Below are 24,368 nucleotides of genomic sequence, written 5' to 3'. Positions count from 1 at the left end.
GTGGTGTCAAAACTGCAGGCTTGCTACCCCTGCTGAGGCCATGAAGCCTGCCAGCTTTCGAGAAGATAGGTGCAGCGGTTTTGGGAAAACTAGGGTTTGGGGGAAACTGCACCTCAAGCTGCAGATGAGCAAAACTTGTGACATGGGTGACACTGTGTGTGTTAAGGCACAGCAGGGTGAACGCTGCAGGCTTGCTAGCCCCTGCTGAAGCCATGAAGCCTGCCAGCTGTTGAGGAGATCGGTGCAGGGGGGTTCTGGGCCCCTGCACCTCTGGCTGCTGACAGGCAAAACTTGTGACACGGGTGTGTGTGTGTGTGTGTGTGTGTGTGTGAAGGTGCGCCATCGCTCAACTGACACCAAGGCAGAAAGCAGGGAAATTCAAACAATGCTGCCTTCTTTGCAGTTTTTCCATTCCTCCCCCAGAGCACTGGGATTGGAAGGGATCTCGGGGAAGGATGTCAGTCAATGGCCAGCTACACACAGTCAATATCAGAGCAGTCCTTCCCCCCTTTCTCGCTGCCTGTCCTTACTTTAGTTTCTGTTTCCCTGCAGGAAAGCCCAGCTTGAGCTTCGAAACTCAAAACGTTTTGAATATTTCAAAATGTTTCAACTTGCCTCATTTTGTTTCAAGGCCATTTCGAAGGTCTCTGTTTCATTTCAGTTTTGCCGTTTCGAGCCGTTTCGAGCTCCAAACAAAACTGCCGGCAGAATTTCATACAGCACTATTTCCTGTCATAGAGCCATGCTGATGGCTCTGTGACCCTCACTATAGGCTTGTGGTGGTGTGTGGCGCTTGAGGAAGGCAGCACTTTCACTCCCTCCTGGATTTACACAAGTTTATAAGTTGCTATAGTAGATGGTATCAAGCATATCAGCATCATCGAGTGCACGGCTAGAGTAGAAAGTTGATAGAATAATGAAGTGAAGAAGATGGAAACTTCAGTGCCAAAAGCATCAGGTTCTCAGTATGCTGCTTGGGTGCTGAGCCATTGGTGCTATAAGGCATGTGAGCTGCACTGGTTTCCACTTGTGATTGTGAAGACTTGGTGGCAGGCTGATGTTAGGAAGGAGATCTGTGGGAGTTCTTCATGGGGGTTTTGCCCCTGGAACACTCTTTGCCCTTCCCCTTATCTAAAGAAGTTCTTTGGTCCTCTTGGCTGGAGAATGCTATTTCTGTTTCCCAGCAGTCATGCCCAGAGGGACCCTGGAGTCTTGAGTCTGATGCCAGCACCGCAGATTTGCCTAGGGGGTACATCTGTCCTTGTGGATCTGGGAGGTGAAGGATTTACTTTTCAAGATGAGGGGATTCTCTCAAGTACCAGAGCTATTTCAAGTGTCCATCTGCTGCTGGTATTGACATGGCATAAGAAGACCATGATCTGAAACCAGGCAATCTCACAGAGGCTATTCTGGATTACAAAGTTTAGGGAAAATTACATGATGTCAACAAGTGGCAAAGCTAAGCTCTACTAAAACTAAGTTAACACTAGAATTAACTTTGAGGTAGTCTGGAAATTAGAACTTGGATAGTGAGAAGCTCCATCTTGAGCCAAAGGCAGCTGAAAAGAATTGAGAGGGTGGTCAACCTGCTCTACTCTTCCTTGGTGAGAGGCATATGAAATCCCAGGATGTATGTACACTTACATATACTCTTGGCCAAAACTCCCAGAGCACAGGCAAATGGAAATGCCTACACACCAATATCGGTGTGCATAAGGAGGGTGGGAGCTGTCGTATTTACTGTTGTCTAGATCTAGTCTGCATGTGCTGTTTTGGATAAGCAGAAAGCTCTGACAACAGGTTTTGGCTGCTGCATGAACCTCTCACCCTCTGTGTCCACGGCCAGTGGCATACAGGATAGCACAGGTGCAGGGAAAGTCTTCCAAGACATGACTTCGTTGTAAGGAAAGTTGCAAATATTTAGTAGGACTGGTGTAAGAGTTTTTTTGCTTCCTCTGTTCTGATCCTATTTTCTCCTATCCATACTGTCAGGCTTATCAGGAAATGCTGTCCAGTAAAGACGATGCCAATAATGGGAAGTAATTTAGTTGAGAAGTTCTTTTCAGGGCAACAGAATTAGGATTTTCCTGTCTTCTATAAATTGGAGCAAACTATTATAGTAGAATAAGTGCTATTATAGTAGAATAAATCTGGCATGATTCAACTGGCTACAAAAGAGTAATTTCAGGCTTATGCTGGAGTGACTGGACTTATCTTTTTTTTCCATGAGCGCAAAATACAATGACTTACAGGAACATATTGGTAGTACCAAAGTGAGAGAGAGAGAATTGCTTTAGAACTGGAGGGGTGATTTTTTTGGTACAAGTAGTTCCAGGAACCAAGGTACAGAAGCGACATATGGGAAATGCCATTACTGAAGAGTTTCATAAACTTTAATGAAAAGTTATGCTTCCAAATTATTGCAACTCATTGCACTATTTCATAGTGCTGGATCAGCTATCCAGGGAAACCTTAAGTCTCCTATCTGTTTGGCATACCTGGAAGGGGTGAGCATTGCACTGAATGATGAGCTTTTAAGTCTTCCTCAAAGTCCAGCAGAAAATCTTCCAAGTCACGTTCATCTGTGGGGGCGGGAGAAAAACCCAGATGTTTAGACTCTGGTTCTATAGAAACTTTACTAGTGTAACTTTTGGGAAGTGGCTGTCCAAGTTTAATGCTTGGCCTTGCTGTCTCTTAACCTAAACAGATGTTGGCTGTTTGGTTTTGAATTAGCTAGGGAGGACTGATGTAAAAAATGGCATTCCCAGTCCCCTAAAGATAATTAGTTTCAGAAAGGTGTCCTTCAAATGCTCTAGACATTGAAGAGAGGAGGCTTTTCCTGACATCTGGGGAATACTAGGTAAAGACACTACTATGCTATCTCTCAAAATTTCTGCTCTGTTATTTTTATGCTTCACACCCAAACACCTCCACTGCTATAAACAACATGTAATCCCAGAACATATTTCCAAGCCAGCAGCAGTGTCTGACAGTGAAGCCCTGAACCATCCTCCTATTGAGTGGGAAGCCTAGCTATAGCCATTTCACTTCCTCTCAATTTTGGGAAGAGTTGGTCACCAGCATTGTTATTTCCTGTTAGGTCATATAGAGCAGCCCTTGGTAATAGCAAGCTAACTGATTTGTTTTTCATAGTCAAAACATTAGAAATCACTATCTGAGGTGGTGATTGGTACGGTCCATTCAAAGTGATGGCACTCCTTGAAAACATTAGGAAACAATTCTCACAGTCCAAGAGTTGCATCCTACTCCCATTAAATTCAATAGTAAAATTCCCATCAATTTTTACTGGAACAATCAGGAGCATTTAAGAATGTTATAAAGGCAAAAGGCAATATTATTCATAACAGGCAATTGGCTAGTGTATGACAGATTTAAAATAACTAAGGAGTGTTTACCTGGCTGCCCCCTGCTCACTCTTTGGGGCTGGCTATGTAAACACTTCCTGTGCCACCACCACTGCCGCCTCCTTCAGCCACCAGCGCAGGGGCTCCCTCCCCACACCTGCCTCCGTCTCTTCCCCTGAGCAACGGGGCTTCTTCCCCCCACCTCCCTTCCCCTCCATGCTCCCCTCTGTCCCTGCTACCTCCCCCACCCTGCTGACTGTTGGATGTGTCTGTGCTTGTCTCTGCCTGCTTCCACCTCCTCCACTGAGCAGCAGGGCTTCCCTCCACCTTCCCCTGCCTCCCGGTTGTGTGCCCGGCTCTGCCTCCTCTCCACCTGGGCCCATGCAGCCAATTGCCACCTGCCCTCCTGCAGCTGACCAAAAGCATTATGGACAGACAGATAGACTAAGCTCTTTATTATATTAGAATTTTACCTTGAATTTGTAACATGCTGGTCTCTCTCCTGTGAAAATCATCAGTGCTGCTATTCTCATCTTTGTTCCACTGGCTTGGGATTTTGTAATGGCTCTCACAAGCTCCAAATGCACAGCACTGGTAAGCATACGGCATTTCCATGACCCTGTATATTAACAGAGAACTATGACATTACATTTGTTAGAAAGGTATACTGCAGTAGGGGCTAACCTTCTTGGCAGGTGTGCCACAAATTAGCTCCACACCTCCCCCGAGTGCCACTCTCATCCCCTTCCCCTACCTGATTGGTTGCTCTGCTTCCTGCTCCCTGCCCTGTGTCCCTGCCCAATTTGCTACTCTACTTTCTGCTCCTGGCCCTGTGTTTTCTGACTGATTTGCTGCTCTGCCTTCTGTCTCCTGCTCTCTCTGGCACTATGTTGCCTGTTCTCTTTCCAGTCTGCCAGGTGCCACACACAGAGGGTGCGTGTGCCTCTTGGCCACACATGCCACAGGTTGACTATGCCTTTTATATTGGCTCACTATGATTAACATGGGGAGAGATGAACTAAGTTGCATAATGGTTGAAAGTAAAAATATTAATGTTTAAAAAATCTTATTAATGAAGTGTTAGGGTTGCACAGATAAAATTACAAGTCAGAAAATGCAAATAGTTCCAAGGCACATTTTAAAAATACAGTGTGCTTGCATCTTATTTATTTCATAACAGATAATTTATAACATACTTACTGATGCATTAAATTGTATATTTAATATAGCAGGACTAGACATCTGCAGTGCAGTTGAGTGAATGTTGCTTCCAAAACCATAATATTTGCCTTTCCTGACATCTAGTGATTTTAACTGTTTTAACTCACTAATTTACCCATGTCATTTCCTTGGGTTTATTTTTCTTTTAAAAAGAGAGATTCAAGATCATAATTGCATCCTACCTGGTTTATGAGCACAACCAAAAACTCAGTCCACAAACCCTCACGTTCTGAGACCATCAAGATTAATTTGAAACTAAATTTAAACTTTGTCCATCTGTATTTTAAAATAGCAGAAGGGAATTTTATCCCTTGGACAAAGATCAAGAGTGGGGACTCCTAAACTGAAATGTGAACGATTTGAAAATTTTAAAATGTGTGAAAAAAAGATGTTACAAAGGAAATTGTTTTATGGTCTTTGTTATCATGGGTGATTTCTGTTCTGAGGTGTTAACCCCTTTTAGAACATGTGTATTCCCTATGCTGATTTGGGATGTCACGTTGACTACTGGATTTCAGTTCATTATACTCCTAGGAAAGTTGCAGGTCTCATACATTTTGAAGTCTGTTGCTCTGTAGACATTTCAAAATGAGGTGGGTATAAAGAAATGCCTATGAATACTGTGGAAAAATACAGGTGACTATATAAAAGTGCAGACAAGTAACAACTGAAACATTTCAAATGCCTTTAGAACAGGGTGGGCAAAATACAGCCCATGGGCTGGGTCCAGCCTGCCGGGCCATTCTATTCCGCCCATGGAAAATTTATATTTACCTGGTCCTGGCTGCCTGTCAAAGATGACAGGAGCCATGGGCAGTAGGACCCAGGGGGAGCCACCAGCAGGACGCAGCCCCACCCCCAGACATTTCCCTGCCTTCTTGCCCCCGCACTACTCCAGCACCATGTGGCTCCTGGCTGCATTGCCAGACAGTGGGAGTACAGTCCCCTGGGGCGGGAATCCCACATGTACACCCTACCATACACATGCATTCCCCCCCAACACTGCCATACACACAGACCCTCACATCCCCTCTCACACCCCAACTACCTTCCCCCCACACAGTCCCCTATAAACCCTATACCTACCCACACCCCACATATCCACAAATACACACATGCTTCCTCACCCATCCCCACACCTATCCTCCTCCCACAGACACCCACACACTCACAGCCCCTACAAACCTATAGCCACCCTTCCCCTGCACAATATGCAAGAGTAAGACTTCATTTTAAGCTATTGTATGCCAGGCACCTCTATGTACACTACACAAACGCATACAAACCAAGACAAAAATAGTTATTGAAATCAAATTAATGAATGTTGTAGATGTTCACTTTTTAGAATATAATTTGGTATTTTTCTGGTTTTGAGATGGGAAAACCCCTTGCCGAAAGGAGTACTTCTGGGGGCAAGCGGAGGGACTTCTGATCACACAGGTCAAGGGTTAGGGGGCAGGACTTCCAGTCACAAGATGAGAACCAGGGGGTGGGGGCACCTGTCAAGCGGCCAGGCTACCCATGCGGCCCTCAACAGCTTGCCAAAACTCAGTAAGTGGCCCTCCAGGCAAAATAATTGTCTGCCCCTGCTTTACAGTGCTTCAAAGGATCAGCTGCAGAAATTTGCATGTGCTCTGAAATATTCCCAAAGTAGCTGAAGCATGCCCAGATTCCTCTCTAAAAAGGTAGTGCTCTGAAGTGGTTCATTTTTTGTTACATGTGCATAGGGACAGAGGGACCCATAAGTTTTTCTCCATGAGGGAGGGAGGGAGAGCTGGGTAGACAACCTGGCAATCTGACTGCCAGCTTTCTAGCTCTCCTGTTACTGCATCCTGCTCTGGGTCCTGAGGCCCTGTGCACCCTGTTGGGGTCCTTGCCACAGTCTTGTTCTCCAGCCCCTAATCCTTTCTTCTACCTCTCTACTCTGCCAAGAGAGGGAGAGAAGAAGTTTTGGGCTAGAGTGTTAGAATCCTGGCATCCCCTGCCACCCCTTCCCCCCACAACCACCCTCCCTCCACTCCCTTCAAAAAAAATAAAAAAAAGAGATCCCTGCTCTCCACTGTGGTATTCTTTGTTCTCCCCCCTACCTCCCCTCCTTGTTGAGGAGAAAGCTGGGGGTGGTGATGTAGATTGATGCAGCCCCCTGTATTATCCCCTTGTTGAATTCTAACGGTTTTCAGCTGAGGGCACCACAGTGGCTCTTTTCCCCTTTTTGAAACATTTCTAGCCCTGTAACACTTGGAAACATTTCAAAAGTTACTTTTGTCTGCATGCTAAATTTGTTAAGCTTTATGGATCACCTCTGGGTGGACTCTGCTATCTGCTCCCTGATGGTTGGTAAAGAAACATTCAATCTACACAGCTTTTCAATTGTATGTTTTAATTAAAAGCCAACAATTAACAATAAATAAAAACAGATCAGTAACTTCACATAAATGGAAATAAACTAAAATGGAATACTATCAGCTTATCAGGTTATTTTCATCAGGGTAAGCAAACAGTAAATGAGTTCTATATAAATTGTAATCATCTGGCAAGGTAGCAGTCAACAAAGCAATCAACCCAAATAAACGGGGCCTTTGAACTGCCAGTTAGCGTTTAATGCTCTGTAGTGAAAGGCATAGTAGAGAGAGGAAAGAGCTAACCCACAGGCTTTAAAGCTAACATTTAAATTTATAATTTAAATAATCAGAAAAAAATAAAACTGCTACTTGCTCAGATTTGCACCAGTAAGTGTCAACAGGGGTATCTCAGGCTTGTTTTGAGTGTGCCATGGGGTGCAAGGTGATAATCACTTGCTCTTTCCCATTCAGCTCCTATACAAAGTACTGCAGTGGCAAGCTCACCTTGTCCTTGCTGGACCCTGTCTGAGGGAGTTAAGCACTTGATCCTGCCCTTTGCCCCTGTGTGAGCAGCTAAATGCAGGTTTGACCATGCAGGCTCTAATCCAAGGAGGTAAGCTCATCCCTGCCCTTCTGCTCTGTGGGGAACTAAGTGTTCACTCCTACTCCTACTCCTTTTCCCTGCTCCTCCTGCCAGGAGCTAAGTGCTGTAATAAATAAATTAGCCACTGAATTGGGGTGCTGCTCAATTCAACTCACTGGAGTTAGAGGGGTGCTGGGACCCTCAAAAAGTTGAGAACCACTAGAGCTAGGTACAGACAGTCAAAAAGCCTGAGGCTGAATTGATTTAGTCATTGCAGATTAGCCTAAAGTGCCCAGTTTGAGCAGATTAGCAAATGGACAGACATTCACTTTTGATTCAGGAAATGCAGCCACATGCCTGCAGTGGCTCAAGCCAGAAGCCGGGAGGTGCTAGAGCATGCCTCCCAGCCGCTGTCAAGGGGAAGGGAAGACAGAGAAGCCCTTCAAGGCTCTTACCCCTCCCTGCTTGAGTTCCTCAACTCAGGGAATGTGGCCAGGCAACATCCCAGGGCTAGCTTGCTGGAGAGTGAGAGTTTAAATCCCCTCCTTGGCCCACATGGGACTCCAGCCCAGGTCTGTGAGGGGGAGGGGAGGGGGGTGCAGTGCCTGCCAGGCTTCTATCCTGCCCCCACTGATGGGAGGGGGGGCAGCCACTGCCAGACTGAGAAGGGAGTGCGGGGAAGGCAGTGGAATTGAATTAATAAATGCTTGAATAAGAATAGTCCTTTCTCTAAAATGAGCATGTACTGAACACATCACTTTGAAACCTCAAGCACATGACTAAGGTTACCATACGTCTGGGTTGTCCTGGACATGTCTTTTTTGGTCCCCTGTCCTCTGTCCAGACAGGGTTTTAAAATGCAAGCAAATGTCTGGGGTTTTGCTCTGCCTCTGCTTTTCTCTGGTACTTGAGGCTTGGCTGTTTGGACCTGGAGGCAGTGGGGGAAGGTGATTGGTTGTTGGGGGATCATGTGCTCTGTGTGGGCCTGGCAGCTGCTGGTAGGTGAGAGAGGGAGCGTGTGTACTACATGGGCAGCAGGGCTGGATGGGGCAGGGGGCTGTGGGTCAGAAGCGAGAGGCACTGGGGGGTACAGTGGGTCAGGAGTGAGAGGCAAAGCAGGTCTGGAGGGGAGCCTGTGTCTTGAGGGTGAGGGGTAAAGGCAGGGCATGGACATATCACTGCTCTCCCTGCAATTGTATATTCCTTCTGCCTCTCCCCCCTCACCCCCCCCCCCACAACGTCCTCTTTTTTTGATACTGGAAATATGGTAACCTTACACATGACAGACCAACCAAAAACCGTCACCTAAGCTAAGATGAAGCCCAGTAAAACACAGTCAGAGCACACACAATTTAGCCTAACTTAAAATGGAATGTAATAAATCAAAAAGACAAAAAAGAGACTTGCATAAGCCTTGCGTAACTCTGGGGCCACAGTGTCTCCTTACACCCAGGTATTCAGAAAGTCCTTGCTTAGGTATTTCTTTTATGGGTTCTGCTTTATAATGTAATTGTAGTTCCCTGCTTTCTTTGGTCATACTAGTTCAAGCAGTCTGACACCCTCTGCTGTTCCCTTAGCTCTGTCTCCAGCACACAGATGTGATGATTGTGCCTGGGTTTTGCCAACACCTCCCACCTCTCAGTCTCATCCTGCAGGGCTTGGAGCCAGCACACTGAACTGGTAAAGGAGGGATTAAAGCCTCTCCCAGATGCTAGATGGGGCTGCCTGTGGGGGCAGTCCTTCTCAGGCTGTTGCCCTGCTCTGCTCTGCCTCAGGGGGGAAGTTCTGGCAGGGGCTGTCCCTTCCCCCAAGGCAGACCCAGCTGCATCTCCAGCCAGGTCCCAGACAGCACAGTCCAGGCTAGTCTGGGGCTGAAAAGCATACTGGGATGCTGGGGGATTCTGATTCAACTTAAACCAGGAAGAGGTCTGGGACAGATGTTCCATAAACTGGTTTGAACTCAAACAGTTAAGTCTGATACTACATTCAACCAGGTTTACGTTACACTATTTTTGAGCATTTTGAAACTGGTTTATGTGCACTGAGCTTCTGTTCTGTAACAGGTTTAAACCAGTTTCTGATCACTTATACTGGTTTATGTGCAACTTCTGTCTGTAGCTTCTGTTAGGCAATAGTGGTAGTAACTATTACTCCTTTCCCAATATAAATATTTGAATGAGATAACCTAAACTACTTCAGTACAAATCAGGATAACAAACCATAACTAATAAACAAGTATATGTTAGGTAACCGATGCCTTAAGACTTAAACCTACAGTCCCTAAAACACGAGAGTTCCATGTATGCAATCTTTAAAATAGTGACCTAACCAAGTGCTTTAAATGCCTGTGACCCAATTTCCTTAGGTGCAGTTCTCAAATTAATCAGTGGGTATTAATCCATGCACTTTGGTGCACATGCATACACATCCACCTACACAATCCCCCAATTAGTGGGATTAAAAGTGTAATAATACTGATTAAGCCTAGAGGTGTGCCCTTGATGGAAAAAAACTTGAGTATAAGAGGAAGGCAGTTCTTTTGCAACGTGGCTGTTGTGACTCTAGTGGCTTCATGCAGCTTCGGAAGAAGCTGATAATGTTGTGGAAAAGATTAGCTTATTAATAGAATTACTGGCCATGTCCAGGTGAGTTAGCATGTGCCTGTTACAGCATCTCAAAGCAGTTTGAGATGCCGGGAACAAAAAAATGTTCCCTGTGCTGCATATTTGCAGTGCAGACTCCAAGCTTCATAATGAGAAATCCTGGTATATAAAAAAAAAAAAACACACTTGGAAAAAAAAGCGGCACAGCAACCGAAGACTGGGTCTTCCCAAGAGACGCTCTAGCACTGGCCAGAGGATCTCTATGCCTGCCACATGCCCCCACTGCTCCAGAATGCTGCCTCAGTGTGCTGGAGCAAATAGAAGTGGGACAAGGCTGGCAATAGTGTCTCAGAACCAGGCTCTGTCCCCAGTAAGCAGGGACATGGGGGTGGGGACTCTGGGGTGGGAGGCTGTGTAGGCAGGGTGGCTCCCCTGCCCGCCCTCCCACACCCTGCACAGTGCACAGCCCCCCCCACTGCAGCAGCAGCCAACAGTAGGCCATTAGAGCACTGCTGGCAGAGACCCCTGGCAGCATGCAGTGCTGCCTGAGACTCGGGGGCTCCATTGGTTCATGATACTGACCTGGCTTGGCCTGCTGGCGCACGCCTTCAGGCAGGACCAGGCCGGCTCTTGCTGCCATCTAGAATTCCTGGCACTGCAGGCAGGAGCCGTGCACCATTGGGCATACTGGCTTCTGCCTCAATGGAGCTGGCCTGGCCAAATGGCATACAGGTCACATGGAGACAGGAGCTGGCCCAGCCCAATGTCACACAGCTCCTGCCTGTGGTGGTGGGAGGCCTGTGTGGCAGCAAGAACTGGCCCAGTCCTGCCTGAAGGTAATGCCAGTGGGCTGGGCTAGTGCTGTGCACCACATGGAGCCCCCGGGTTTCAGGTAGTGCTGTGTGTGGTCAGGGGTCTCTGCCAGTAGTGGGCCATGACTGCCACAATGGCCTGCTGCTGCTGCAGTGGGAGGGGAGTGGAAGGGCAGGCCTCCATCCCTCCTACACTGTCCCTAAAACTCTTCCACAAACCCCACATCCCCCACAAATCTGATACCCTCATGCCCAGCCACCAGAGGGGACGGGACCTGTTGATGGGAGTTATGGCTGCAGGGACAATTGACACACTGCAGCCCTGCCCCATGTCCACACTGGTGCTGCAGGTCTGAGGGGACAGATGCTGTCACAGGTGGCAGCAGGTCACAGCCAGGCGGCAGCCCCCACTGCCAGACTGCTGCAGTGGCTACAGGATGAAGAGGACCCTCTAGGTTGGGGCTGCTTCAGCAGTCTAGCTGACACAAAGGGCTAGTGTACTCAGATACCAACTGGCCAGGCCTCAAGGTCCTGAGGGCAAGTAGCTCTGAGCTGCTCAGCAGGGCATCTTTTTATACAGCTGGGGCCAGCACAGGTGCTGGTCCCAGCTTCTAGTTCCCCTTGGCTGAAGATCCAGGAGGAGCTGGGTAGGGTCAGTTTGCTCCAAGTGGCACAATTTGCCCCACACCAAAGTGTATGTTCAGGCACATGTGCTGAGGCACAAATCTCTGGAACAAATTTGTGCTGCTGCTATTTGAGCTGCTGCAAGTGCACATGCCTGCATGTGTGGATGTGCCCCCTGACTTTATATGCATGGCAAAGACAAACCTTCAAACGCTGCTGAATTCCTACCTGCCTGAAGGCCTGTTTGGGGGAGGAAATGTAGGCCTCAGGTTTTGTTGTATTTATGACTTCCGTGGCAAGATCTTTTCCATTATCATTATCAAATCTATAGAGATAAAAATCACCTTTCTATACCTACTCACCACTCCCCTGTTTATAAATTTAGCTTTTTTGCCACAGTATCATCTTGACAGCTCATGGGAATAGATGCTTGTCTACTATAACCAATAAACCTTTTTCAGGGTTAATGTTTCTGAGGATGATGTTGCTAATTCAGAATGTTGAAAGCTTTTCAGGATGAATACAGTAATGATATAACTATGTGCACACTATTTACTGGTTCTCAGATAAAAAGATATTCCTCCTTTTATAGCAAATACCAACACATGGGGAAAAATATACATTTGCCTTAGCACTCTTTATCCAGGGAAATGAAAAATGAAAAGTCTTTAAGAATATGAAGCATTTGAGATTTAAGTCCTGCAAACAATTCTCATGCATCTGCTTAACTTTATTACTGTGAGTAGACCCAATGTGATAATCTGTGCTAGAAAAGTTGTGTGTGGCCATATGATTTATATGGCCCCATGTCTCAGGTGGGTAAACTGAGATTCAGAGCCTGCTCCTAATCATACAGGAATAAAAAGCAAAAATCCCATTAACTTCAAAGGGGCAGGATGTGCCTTATCCAGTGATTGACAGAATTGCAATCATTTCCTTCCTGTCATCCAGTATCAACTTAAATGCTTTCTATCAATTAAAAAAATTAATAATAATAATAAAGTGCTTATTTGAATCTTAAGCTTTGATCAAAAGTTCTGAGGAAAAAATATTTGCTTCTGCTTAACGAAATATTACCAAGGACTTCTGTACACCGAAGAACATATTTTTCCCTTTGTATCTACTTAACTCCCATTAAATTTAATAAGAGCTATGTAACCACAATCAATGGAAGAAGGAGGACATATCAATAAACTGCAAGCAATATCATTTTAACAGCTTTTGAAATGTATTACCAGGAAGCAGATGTGGATCATGTTAAACAACTACTGAGGTTAATATTTCAAAATCCTTCGTAGGTTCTTCAGTTGAAAGCAAGTATAATAAAAGAAGTCTATCTTTTTTATCATATTTGTTTTAGTTTTAAGAGAGCAGATCAAAGACCTGTACACATTACACAGTGACACACCTTCCATTGCACATGAACACAAATGTGGCATATTAGTTTTAATGAGATACTCACTTGAGTTCTGGAAAATTTTCAGATGATATCAAACTTTGTAAGGCACGGTTTCCTGTTAATTTTAAGTGAGTTAAACCATGTAGCCCAGTCACAGGAAAAGAGGACAAAAGGTTGGATGACAGATCCCTGTATAATAGCAAATAAAAATCAGCTTACAGGGTTTTTTTTCCTTCAGCACTAGAAATATTATATTTAAAAATAGTTATTTAACTGGACCAAGTTTACTAAATTAAACAGTGGGCCCTGGTCAGCAGTGACAGTCGGCAGCATTATTCAGAAGCACAGATTTCCTTTATCCCAAAGAAAACACAGCTTGACTCTGGCATCATCATTTTCAGTGGTAATTCCTGCTACCACAGCACTAGTTTTTTTTTAAAATCTGGTAATGAATTGATTGTTTTCTGCAGGTGAGGGCCAATCCCAACTGGAAATGGAAGAAGACTTTAAGCCCTTTGATACCAACTAGGCGGAAGTGGCTTATTATTAAAGGCTGTGAAAACACATTTTTAAAGCTGAAGTGGGGAGATAGGGTGGGGATGAAGGGGGACTCTACCCAGAAGCTTCACAAGAAAGCAGCAAAAGAGCCTGAGGAATGATAGCTGTTATTGCTAGTATTTTCCTTCTTGAAATAAAGTACCTTGTTCCACATTAGGAAGTGGATCTTCGCAAATATTGCCGTCATAAATAGAGACTATTGAATGTGTGATCCTAAGTCTCATCACTAATGCCTGTTTTGGCAGCTACGCTACAAGACGTTATGTAGTATATCTATGTGAACGTAGTACTGCCAAGTACAATACCAAATAGTACCAGTGGTGACCTCTTGGTGTGGATGGAATTCCTCCAGTCCTTAAGTGGGTTGTAATACACCCACTTACCAGAGAGGATATTGTTATCAAATAACAACGGTTCAGGCAGTGGAAAGGAGTGTGTCAGAGCAGACATTCTACTGGCTAATTTAGATTAGCTCTGAGAGATAAGTTAAATAGCTGCTACAAGTATAATCAACCCCTGCTGCCTCTACTCCTACTTCTCAATATATAGCAACAGGTAGGGCTGAGTTTGAGCAGAGACATAGAGTGGTAAGAATAGTTGAAATTCTGAGCCAGGTGGGATGGAGAGTGCTCTGAGCATGAAAATAGGGGAGCCCTGGGGTAAAGCCAAGGGCTAAGAGTTGGGTAAGAGGGGAATTGGTTTCAGAGCTGTGGTTAGGAAAGGGTGTCAGTGTGTGGACTCTTACCCTCATGAGGACTAGTGGCGGGTGAGAAAGAAGGGTCTGGGTTAGAGAGAAGGAGCCGAGGAGGTTGGAGTGGCTGCTTCTGAGGGATGGTTTAGGTTGGCAGACCTGAGTGTGGATAAATGAGGGATGGGTACATGACTGAGCAAAAGTATGTGGCTTGGGCAAAGCAAACCATGAGAGCAATGGAAATAAGAGTTAACCAAGTAAGAGAGAAATGAGTACAACTGGCAAAGGGGGATACATTTACTGATCTGCCATGAGCTTTCCTATTTCTCCATGAGCTTCATTCATTTTCTTCAACATGGTCTTCACTTTGATATTTGCTTTTCATTTGAAAAATCTGGTCAGTAAGCAGGGGGGAACATTGGGAGGAACCAGAAGCTATTAAAAATCCTGTTGCTACTGAAGGTGGAAAGAAATGTTACTATCCCTGTGGCTGTTTGCTGGAATGTTAATGAAAATCAGTAGCTCATCAGACGGTACTTGGTATACAGATGTGCAATTATGGTTGCCTTTGCTGGGAATGAAATGCTTATGCCAGCAACAATATAATTAAATACGAAGAGTGAAATCCTGGTCACACTGTAGTCCATGGCAAAACTTCCATTGACTTCAGCGGAGCCAGGATTTAATTCTGATTCTTTGACTACTATTGTCCTTCCACTTGGTTGTTAAATGCTTTGTTCCCATCAGCTTCTCTATTTGGCAATACCAACTGAAATGATTTTTTACCAAGTTACTAGTATCGCTAGGTTCCCTGCTTCATTTTTTCAGGCTTACTTGTTCTTTCTTGCAGGGAAACACACAGGAGAGGATAAACGAGGGGATATGTTCTTCCTATATAGCTTTGTCACCCAGTTGTTAAGTTGGGAAGGGAGGTTTTGCTATCAACAGAAAAAGCGTGGAAATGAACAAGCCTAAGAGATCCTGGGATAATTGTGAAAGGCAAAGGTTCATTTGTAAAGAGGTGCCAACACACCTACCCCTAAACAGTGTGGTGCTAGTGAAGGCTTCCCTAGCCATCCATTACCTAAGGAATCACAACAAAGAGGTACTCCTGTGGCAACAGCAGGCAGGAGAAAGCCAGCAAAGGCTTGGAAGTACTTGTGAATAAAAGCTGCAAAACTGGGCCTCAAGTACTTTGACCAATAAGCTATTAACTCTGAAACAAGGCATTAGGAAAGAAAAAATTGGTATCTTATTAATGACACCACTGAAACAAGCCAGAATGCCTCTTAAGAAAGTGTATTGTTTTGTTTTCACTGTGGATCTAATCCCTTACTCCTGACGCAGAAAATAATGATTGGCATTACTGCTGAGTTAGGCTACAAGGGATTAAGCCAGCTGGAAGAAAATGGGACACACACACATGATTCTTGTAGGTGTGGACAGATATAAGTAAAACACTTCAAAAGCCTTTGAAACATCTGAAATGCCAGATATCCAGACATACGTGTCCTTTGAAACATTCCTAAAGTGGCTGAAACTCCAAAATAATGCCTCTTTAAATGAAGTACTGTTTTGGACTGTTTCACTTTTGTTTAGGTCTGCATGGGGACACCACAGGGACAGCCAGGAGGGACTAAAGCTAGACTCACTCCCTCTCCCTGTTGAGGCTGTAGCTGGACCCTCCAGACCCAGTCCCCTCTATCCTCCCCTCTAAGTGGAAAAGGAGAAGTTTGGGGGACTGGGGAGTCCCCAGAGCCACTCCTTCCCTTCTTTCCTCTCCTTTATGCTTTCCCATGTACAATGCAGGTTGTAGCAGCCTGCCTTAGTGCTACTTGGCCAGAAGAGGCTTTGCTCACCTGTGCCAGACAGCCATAGCTTCCTGGCATGGAGTGTAAAGTCCCCAGTGGGAGAAGCTTTTTGAAACTGCCCCCTTCTGCCCCCAGCCAACAATCAGTTGATTGTCAGTCCCAGAACCCTTTTGGATCCCAATGCAGTTTGGGCCCCCAGGAATGATAATCAGGCGCCTGTTTTTGGCACCTTAAATTGGGTGCACATGTAGAAACCTTCCTATTTATGCTGTCATTAACAGGGTAATTGTTACATAAATGTAACATGTAGAGGGGGCCTTGGAAACATTTCAACTGTCACATCTGTCTGTGTCCTGTGATAGATAATTTTCATATACTGCTATGAATGGAAGGCTTTTTTATCATACCCATGAGAATGAGGAGATAGGGTGAAAGAGCAAAATCTAAAAAGGGGCTTCAGCAGCCCAGAAGATTAGTTATTGATTTTAAGCCAGAAATTCTGTTGACCAGAGCCCAAAACTATTACATGGTAAGCTTTTTAGAAAAAAGAAATACGAAAAATAAGTAAATACTTACAGTTTGATCAGAGATGGTAAAGACGAGAATGCACTGGGCTGAATAATTGCAATTTGGTTCCAAGCTAAATCCCTACAAGAAAAGTAGTGCAAAATTACATACTCTCAGAATATATCTGGAAGCTTTCACAGAACTAGTTGCAATGCTAAATATAAAAAAGGTATTAGTGATATTACAAATACCTTTAGTTGGCTTCTGTGCTTAATGGGGTCATGTATATCATATGGTGACAAGGATGTATTCTGTTTTAAATGCATTGGCATCAGACAGATACAAAAATAACACCAATTTGTAAATGGCTATCATGCCATTTATCTTCTAAACAAATGTGCTCAACCTTTTTCCCCCACGGGCCAGACAAGCCCTGCCTGGTCTGTTTGTGGGTCAGATCCAGCTGGTGGTCCTCATTTGGTGCCTGGACATGCTGCACACCATCTAGCTCCTTGGAGTGGGGCAGGGAGCAGCTCTGAAGGGGAAAGGAGCATGACCTGGACCCATGGGCAAAAGGGGCATGACCCAGCCCCAACCTCGCCCCAATGCGGGAAAGGTGCAATGCATGACCCCAAGGAGCGGGTGGAGGTATAGCCCAGCCCCAGCCTGGTCCTGTGGGGTGGAAAAGTCATGGCCCAGCTCCAGTCCAGAAGCAGGGAGAGGGGGCATGGCCAGGCTCGGGGTTTGGGCATTTGGCAGGAGGGAGAGTAACCATATTAATGGTCATCGCTTTCCTGCTACTAAATTTCTGGACCCATAGGAAGTCCCGCAGGCCAGTTGGGATGGCTCCATGGGCCACATTTGGCCCATGAGCTGGAGATTTGAGTATGCCTGTTCTAAACAGTTTATGGAGTCTGCAAACACATACTTGTATGAATAATCCTTGCTCACAAGAATAATCCTACTGACTGCACTGGAAATGCTAATATTAGTAAGAGCGACTTCAGTACGTGAGAATTTGCATGATCAGAGCTTATATATGTTTTTATGTGTTTTTGACATAAGTCACATAGCCTTCTCCATGTGACTACTGAGTTTACCTGTCAAAACATACTAGATCTGTTTCAATGCCTTCCTAGTTCTTTAGGAACATTTAAGAGTTGCAGCTATTATAGCTGCACATTTACAACTGTGAATTCATTGCTGGAAATGCTCCATTTCAAAATGTTTATTTTGTTTTGGTAAATATAACCTAGTGGTCTGAATGATCAAAGTGAGAAAATACTAACACAACTGTTGAGGGGTAGGCACTGGAAGTGGGTGTATGTTCTCTGAGAACCAAGGTAAAGGGCTATTATGGCTATACTCACAGAGAACGCAGGGCAACCAGCTGCTGAAATGTGTCTGCTTTGATTTCATAGATTTCATTATGATGCAAGTCACTGAAAAAGCAATGAAAATCTTACTGGTTTCATAGAACATAAAATTTGAGGAGTATTTTAGACTGCATATATAGCTTCAGGTTTGAAATCAAAAGACACACATGCTAGGGGGCAAATCAAACATCACCAAATTTGATTCAGTAACAAAATAAATGGGGTGTACACACACCAGGTGTGCATGCACACATTTTACCTTCTTAAGACACTTTGTGGATATCTGTAGACTTACATTTTCTGAAGTTTTTTGCAAGCCGTAAAGCTGGGTAAGTCTTCTAAAAGATTGTAAGATAGATCCCTGCAACACATAGGATATGAAAGGAGTGAAGCCCTGTGATGCTATAATAAAAAGTGAATACCTTTCTCTTGACTACATCTGAGGATAACCTACCCCAAATGCAGATTTCCTTTGACTCTCTGGATAGTGATATTGAAAGTATTTCTGTCTGTATTACTCAATTTACATCACAATTTAAGTGTTTTTCAAAATTTAACTTGCAGTTAATTTAATTACTTAAAATAATCTACTATATAAGTCTATTTATATTTTGTGAGAGAAGATCCTAAACTTTCTAGCTATAATCATGCTGAAATTTAATCAGCTTTCCAGACTATACTTTAAATTAAATAATTATGCCTCTGACCCTTAGAACTGCTGTATCTTTTAGCTGAGGGAAGTGGTTAAGAAAAAAATAGAACTAACTTTGAAATCAATCACTGAAAGGAGAAAACCTGAAAAGACTTGAGCCAAAACTCAACAAATTACAAAATAACTGAAACATCTGGACTGATTTATAGTATAATATAACTAATCAAAAACAAGCCATGGTAATTTGCAGAAATTGTAAAAAGAAGAAAGAAACAGTGTAATAGAGCCCCATCCTGTACTCCTTTGTGCAGGGAAAAATCCCATCAAACTCAATGGGAGTTTTGCCTGTATAAAATTATGGAATTTTACCTTTAAATACAAAACATGTCCTATGTCTCTGTTTTCTAATTTATCAGTTAATGAAGTAATATATTTTTCTGTCTGAATCTAATTATTTAGAACTGGCACACCTTTATGGAATTACAAATCTATGTTTTGCTTTCCTGGAAACATTTTAATTCTGTTTATACTCATCTGTTGTTTTGAAGAAAGCATTCCAACTATTCACCCTATGCTTGCTTGTGAAAACAAATGAAGTGTATGACAGCAATATGTTTGATGTGATTGTACACACTGTCCAGGAGCTGCCTCAATCATAAGTATTCCTGCTCTTGCAGGGTAGGTTACCTTAATACGTTTTCGGCCTGTTTTCAGATTTTTTTTTTTATACTAGTCAGACGTAGCAGATTGAGGTCTACAGGCCCACACTATCCTGCAAAGAATGGATGCTGTCCAAAACAATGCAAATTAAACCAGTGTCTTCTGCCATTATAAACAAATGATATGATACGAAGCCTTGAATTCAATTATGTAATACAGTGCACTGAGTACCAGTGCAGATGTCAAAACCATTTCCAGAAAAATTAAGTTCTAGTTAATGGTTTTAAAATAATCATTTCCAGAATATTAAAACCTACATAAAAGCCAATTGAATTGTAAATATGAAAGGTGCACAATTTCAAGACAGAAATATGCATTTCAAGTTACTGTTGCCATTTCAGCATGTGTTATATACTTTATTTCTTATGGCAAAGGCTTTATTTGTCTTCTGCTCTGGAAAGTACTTATCCTTCACAGGATAGTACAGCTCTGTAGAACTTAGTTTACATGTAAAATTCCCATTATTATCAATGCAATGTGGTTTTTAGTGTTCTGGAAATTAATTTATTTAGCTCATTAACTAGATTTCATTTTTTTTTCTGAAAACGTTCGTGACATCTATGTTGGTGCTCAAATAATGTGTTATAATTAGTGCTATTTCAATGTTGGCCAAGAGAATTAATACCAAATACATTTATGGTGATGTAATACATAAAGTGAAGTGCTGTTGGCTCATTCACAAAGAAGTGGACAGAATGATTACTTTTATTAGTGATTAAGCTAACTCTGTGGTATACTTGCAAGATAAAATAATATATTGGTTTCACTAGTATAAAAAGTATGCCTCCACATGTCCAAGAAACAGACTGCTTTAAATTTCAGTCAGATAGAAATGCCTGGTTAAGATGTAAACTAAAGAGAAGGCTATAACAAGGACCCAGAGCTGAAGTCCTTACTTGGGTATATCTTCTGTTTACTTCAGTGGGATATCTGCCTTAGTAAGAAATCTGAAATTGGATCATTTTAAACAAAATTACCATAGAAGAAATTATAAACAAAAATAAAGTCTTATAACTAGCCTTGATGGCTTCTCTCCTGATGCTATTAAGTTGCATCTTGTGTTACCTTTTCCTAAAAATGTACAATATAATTTATATATAAAAATTGTTTTTTGCACTGGTCCTATCTGGAAAATCCTGACTGACATGCCCATTTTCCAGGACAGGGACTGTTTTATTTGTTACATGTTGGAACATACCCTAGCACTATGGGGCTCTGATCTTTGATTTGAATTCTAGGTCGTATTTAATGCAAATAACCAACAAACTGATAATAAGTAGATTACAGTATTCCACAAACATATGTCACTTAATCCAGCCATTATACTTCTGCATTAACAGGCATTATTAGCCTTACTGAAACATACAGCACTTGGAGATTAGATAACTGATCACACGCGGTTTTGGGAAGAGAGGTGATCTGTGCTCCTGTGAGGGTCCTGTTGAAATAAAAAAAAATAGATTATTTTTTCTTTCTCTCACTCTAAAGTGTGAAAATTAATGTTTTGTTTTACATAATGTTGAAGCATTTGTCTATCACTTACAAACTCTCTAGGCTTGTTGTCCCAGTCAGGTCAGGAAACTCAGTTATTTGTGAAGCACCATTTAAAGTCCTAGAGTCGAAAACAAAGTATCGTTACTGGGAGAAAAGTACAGGACAAGCTTCATAATGAATTGGATATTCAATGTCAACGAGTTTTTGAAGAAAACATACAGGGTTCTGAGTTCTGGTAAGTGTTGAAACGCAGATTTTCCAACAAGCTGGATAGGGTTGTCATAGAAATGACTGCAAAAAAGAAGAAAGTATTTTAAGTACATTTTAATAATTTTGGATGTGAGAGTATACTTCAGAAATAGAGGTGAGACTATGTGAGGATGATGATATGGAAATTTCACGCACCTTTGACTGTCTCTCTTTCTGACTCTTTATCTATCTGTAGCAGCCACCTTTTGAATACTTTAGCAGTTTCAACAGGCTATCCATTTCTTATGTTTTCATATTACCCTACTGCAACAAGATTTTCCTTTTTTTCTTCCATTTATAAAATCTGCCTGCCAAACTGGCAATGGTAGGGTACCCAAGGTAAAATATCAAATATGGATCAGTGATGTTTAAGGTATCTACCTGTCTAGAAACAGGAGTTTTACTGGAAAACCTTTTATTGCACTTTTAAGTCATGCTGCTTTTGTGCACACCAGCGATTTTGGAGGAAGTAGTTACAAGCCTTAAAACGGTATTAGTGATAGCTTTCATCTCTTCCTCAGGCCTGCATAGTTGAACCCATGAGCTTGAGGGAGCCATGCTTTACCAGAAGAGATATGATGGCTCAATGGCTGGTCTGCTTTAGTATAACAATGTATATTGTATTTCATATATCTTTCCATTTCAGGATTATGAACTAAAGGAATAATGTTCAATCTCCTTTATTTGCTCTGGAGCAGATAGGTGTACTATGATGCAATGTTTCAAAGATATTTAATCTTCACGATTTGTGTTCAAATATCTGTTTTGCTATGAAAGATGAGGAGAGGAAAAGCTTTTTCTTTTAAATTTTGCCAATGGTTCGGAAGGCTCTGCAATGCTAACAAAAGGACTTTCTCAAAGATGTGGAACAAAACTAATGTCAAAAGCAGGCATTCTTTGTAGTAATGATGGTCTATATGTGGTTAGAGGTAGCAAGGGGCAAACTCAGGTTTTTACCACTCTGTATTGAGTTTGGAAGTAATATAACATAACAGTCTGGGCAAGCATAAGACTGTATTTCCTATAAACGATGAAACATTTTTGTTAATAAGGACAGAGCCCTGGGTCTTTAGACACAGGCTATAAGGATGTACAAAATTCTCTGGTACACTGATCTGTCAGATCCTGAGAGGAGAAGACTATTTCTGCCATGCTATAAAAGGTCTCTATTCTTCTCATCCCAGGTAGCACAGCTTTCTTTAGAATCCATTAAGGTAAGTGAATATTTCATTTAGGCTTTTATTTAACAATTCATCATTATTCAATCTGAGACTGGCATAAACAAATGAAAATAATCTTTTGCTAGCTCCTGCACTGTGGTGTCAAAAAAGTTGATCAGAAGTAAAAGGTTGAGTAAAGGGTCAAAGGTCACTGGGGGAATGTTTATCCCCCTACAAGAGTAGCATGTGGGATTGGGAAAGCTGAATGGTTTGAAAGGCATTAGACCCAGTCCACTCGCATTATGCTACTATACAACACACATATAGAATGAGAACTATAGAAAAAATGAAACACTGAAGAAAAATGTTATATTCAACTTCATGTTTTCTACCAAAAAAAACCCAAACAAAAATGCTCAAACCAAACAAAAAGAGGCTACTTACATTGTTATAAGTGATGGATTCCCCACAAATGCTTGCTCTGGTATTGATTTGATGTTATTACTATGAAATCCCCTAGAAGTGAAACAATACTTTGCATAACAATAGAAAGCACAAATACAAGACCTGTGGTATGTTTAAAAAAACCAATGTGTTGCTATATTTTAGGAGTAACTCCTTATTTTCCAGAGTACCACAGAACTACAAACTTGCTCATACCTGGAATAAGTATTGTGCACTATCCCCCCCCCCATATGGATATGCCCATTCTGCATTGAAAATCCCGTATTTTGCAGTTTAGCTGAGTCCACTTTGGGAGTAGATTAAGCTCAAAAAGCATTCCTAGGCTGTTCCTATATTATCAACTTCTGCTAGCAACGCTACATTGGGTAGAAGTCCTATATCATCACCCTGTAGCTGATACAGCTCTGTTACCCTCCATAGGTGGCTTCTACTGGCACAGTTTATTTGGAGGAGCTGGTTTAGCTCCAGTGACAGAGAAGCTTCTGGCAGAATGGCATCAATTTCAGAGGTCCCAGCTGCCTTAATGCTGCTGCCATTGTTAAAACATCAGCATCCCCCCTGAAATGTAAATTAGGGATAGGCAACCTCTTCTGGCTGAGGGCTGAAATGACCCCCCTCCTCTGGGTCAGAGGTGGGCAAGTGTTAGGACCGTGCCCCCTCTGGCAATCATCCTCACAGTGGCATGGCAGGAGAGGGCCCAGAGCTGAAGCTCCCCACCATCGCCAAGTGCCACCAAGATGCAGTCACAGACCAGATCTGGTCCATGGTTGCCAACCCCTGGTGTAGTTCCATTGTATAAGAAGAATGTCCACAAAGGGAGTCAGTGCGGGAGAGCTATTGTGGTCTGAATTCATACTCTAGTTTATTTCACAATAGCTTTTCTGTGTATAATGCAATACACTGAAAACCTCTGTAGCTGTAGGCAACAGTGTCTTGCTCTATCTAGTCAAGACAGAGACTATAATACTGATCAAGGAAAAATCAAAAGTATTGTTTTCAAAATTTGTCTTGCTTCATCCCGTTTGCTGGGATTACTTCAGTTTATGCAACATGTAATGTCATGACATACCATATGTTGAACCTCTTTGGGTTCTTTCTTTCTTGAATCATTATCCAAATGAACAAGCTATATAATGTGCTTACTGCCTTCTAGGAAGGAGACCAAGTCTTTGTTATGTAATTAATTACTGGATTTTATTCATATGAGTAATTCACCATTGTTAAAAACAAAAGAAACAACTAAGGTTTGAAAAGGAACAATGATGATTTGTGTGGGAAACTTTCATTAGTTCAGTCGGGTATGAAAAAGGCTTTCCAGATTTAATTTGTGCGTTTAGAAAGCCTTGAATTGTTCACTGATGCAAGCATCCCCAGTCATTACTTGTACCAAGTCCTGATTATCAGTTTCACTGAAGCAGTTGTCCTGCCTCTGTTACTGGGTTAAAAAAGCAAGGCTCTACAATATGGATCACTTCTTATATATCACATATAACAGCAACAATAACAACAAATGTGCCTATGATGCAGTTAGACCAAACAAAAACAAAAAAAACCCCAAAATGAAAAGCCCCATTTATTCTATCTAAAACCAACATAATGATTCATTTGATGGCCCAGATATCACTGAGCTGGACTTTCCACGTTAGTCTTCTGCTCCCTGCATGGCAGAAGTAGCTAAGGAAAGTCCTGGTTAACTTGCAGGGAGAATACTACTCCCTCCACAAACTAGAGCTTTC

At 42.8% G+C, this 24,368-nt stretch overlaps 1 protein-coding gene across 1 annotated transcript in view; it reads right to left on the bottom strand.

Annotated features, from left to right (window-relative positions):
- The window catches only part of LGR5 (leucine rich repeat containing G protein-coupled receptor 5), a 129,744-nt gene that overhangs the window by 9,751 nt on the left and 95,625 nt on the right, over positions 1-24,368 (bottom strand). Inside the window, exons 8-17 of the mRNA XM_090042537.1 lie at positions 22,612-22,683; positions 20,978-21,049; positions 20,808-20,876; positions 20,631-20,702; positions 18,188-18,253; positions 17,887-17,958; positions 16,586-16,657; positions 13,013-13,138; positions 3,839-3,984; positions 2,499-2,582 (exon numbers count right to left, since the gene is read on the bottom strand). Of these exons, the coding sequence (XP_089898663.1) occupies positions 2,499-2,582; positions 3,839-3,984; positions 13,013-13,138; positions 16,586-16,657; positions 17,887-17,958; positions 18,188-18,253; positions 20,631-20,702; positions 20,808-20,876; positions 20,978-21,049; positions 22,612-22,683 (851 nt within the window). The remainder of the gene's footprint in view (positions 1-2,498; positions 2,583-3,838; positions 3,985-13,012; positions 13,139-16,585; positions 16,658-17,886; positions 17,959-18,187; positions 18,254-20,630; positions 20,703-20,807; positions 20,877-20,977; positions 21,050-22,611; positions 22,684-24,368) is intronic.

This window comes from Crocodylus siamensis, chromosome 4, assembly GCF_052110815.1.
Source record: "Crocodylus siamensis isolate JL-2025a chromosome 4, ASM5211081v1, whole genome shotgun sequence".
Lineage (NCBI taxonomy): Eukaryota > Metazoa > Chordata > Crocodylia > Crocodylidae > Crocodylus > Crocodylus siamensis.
The sequence above is the reverse complement of the archived record's forward strand: the minus strand, read 5'-3'. Positions and strand labels throughout refer to the sequence as shown.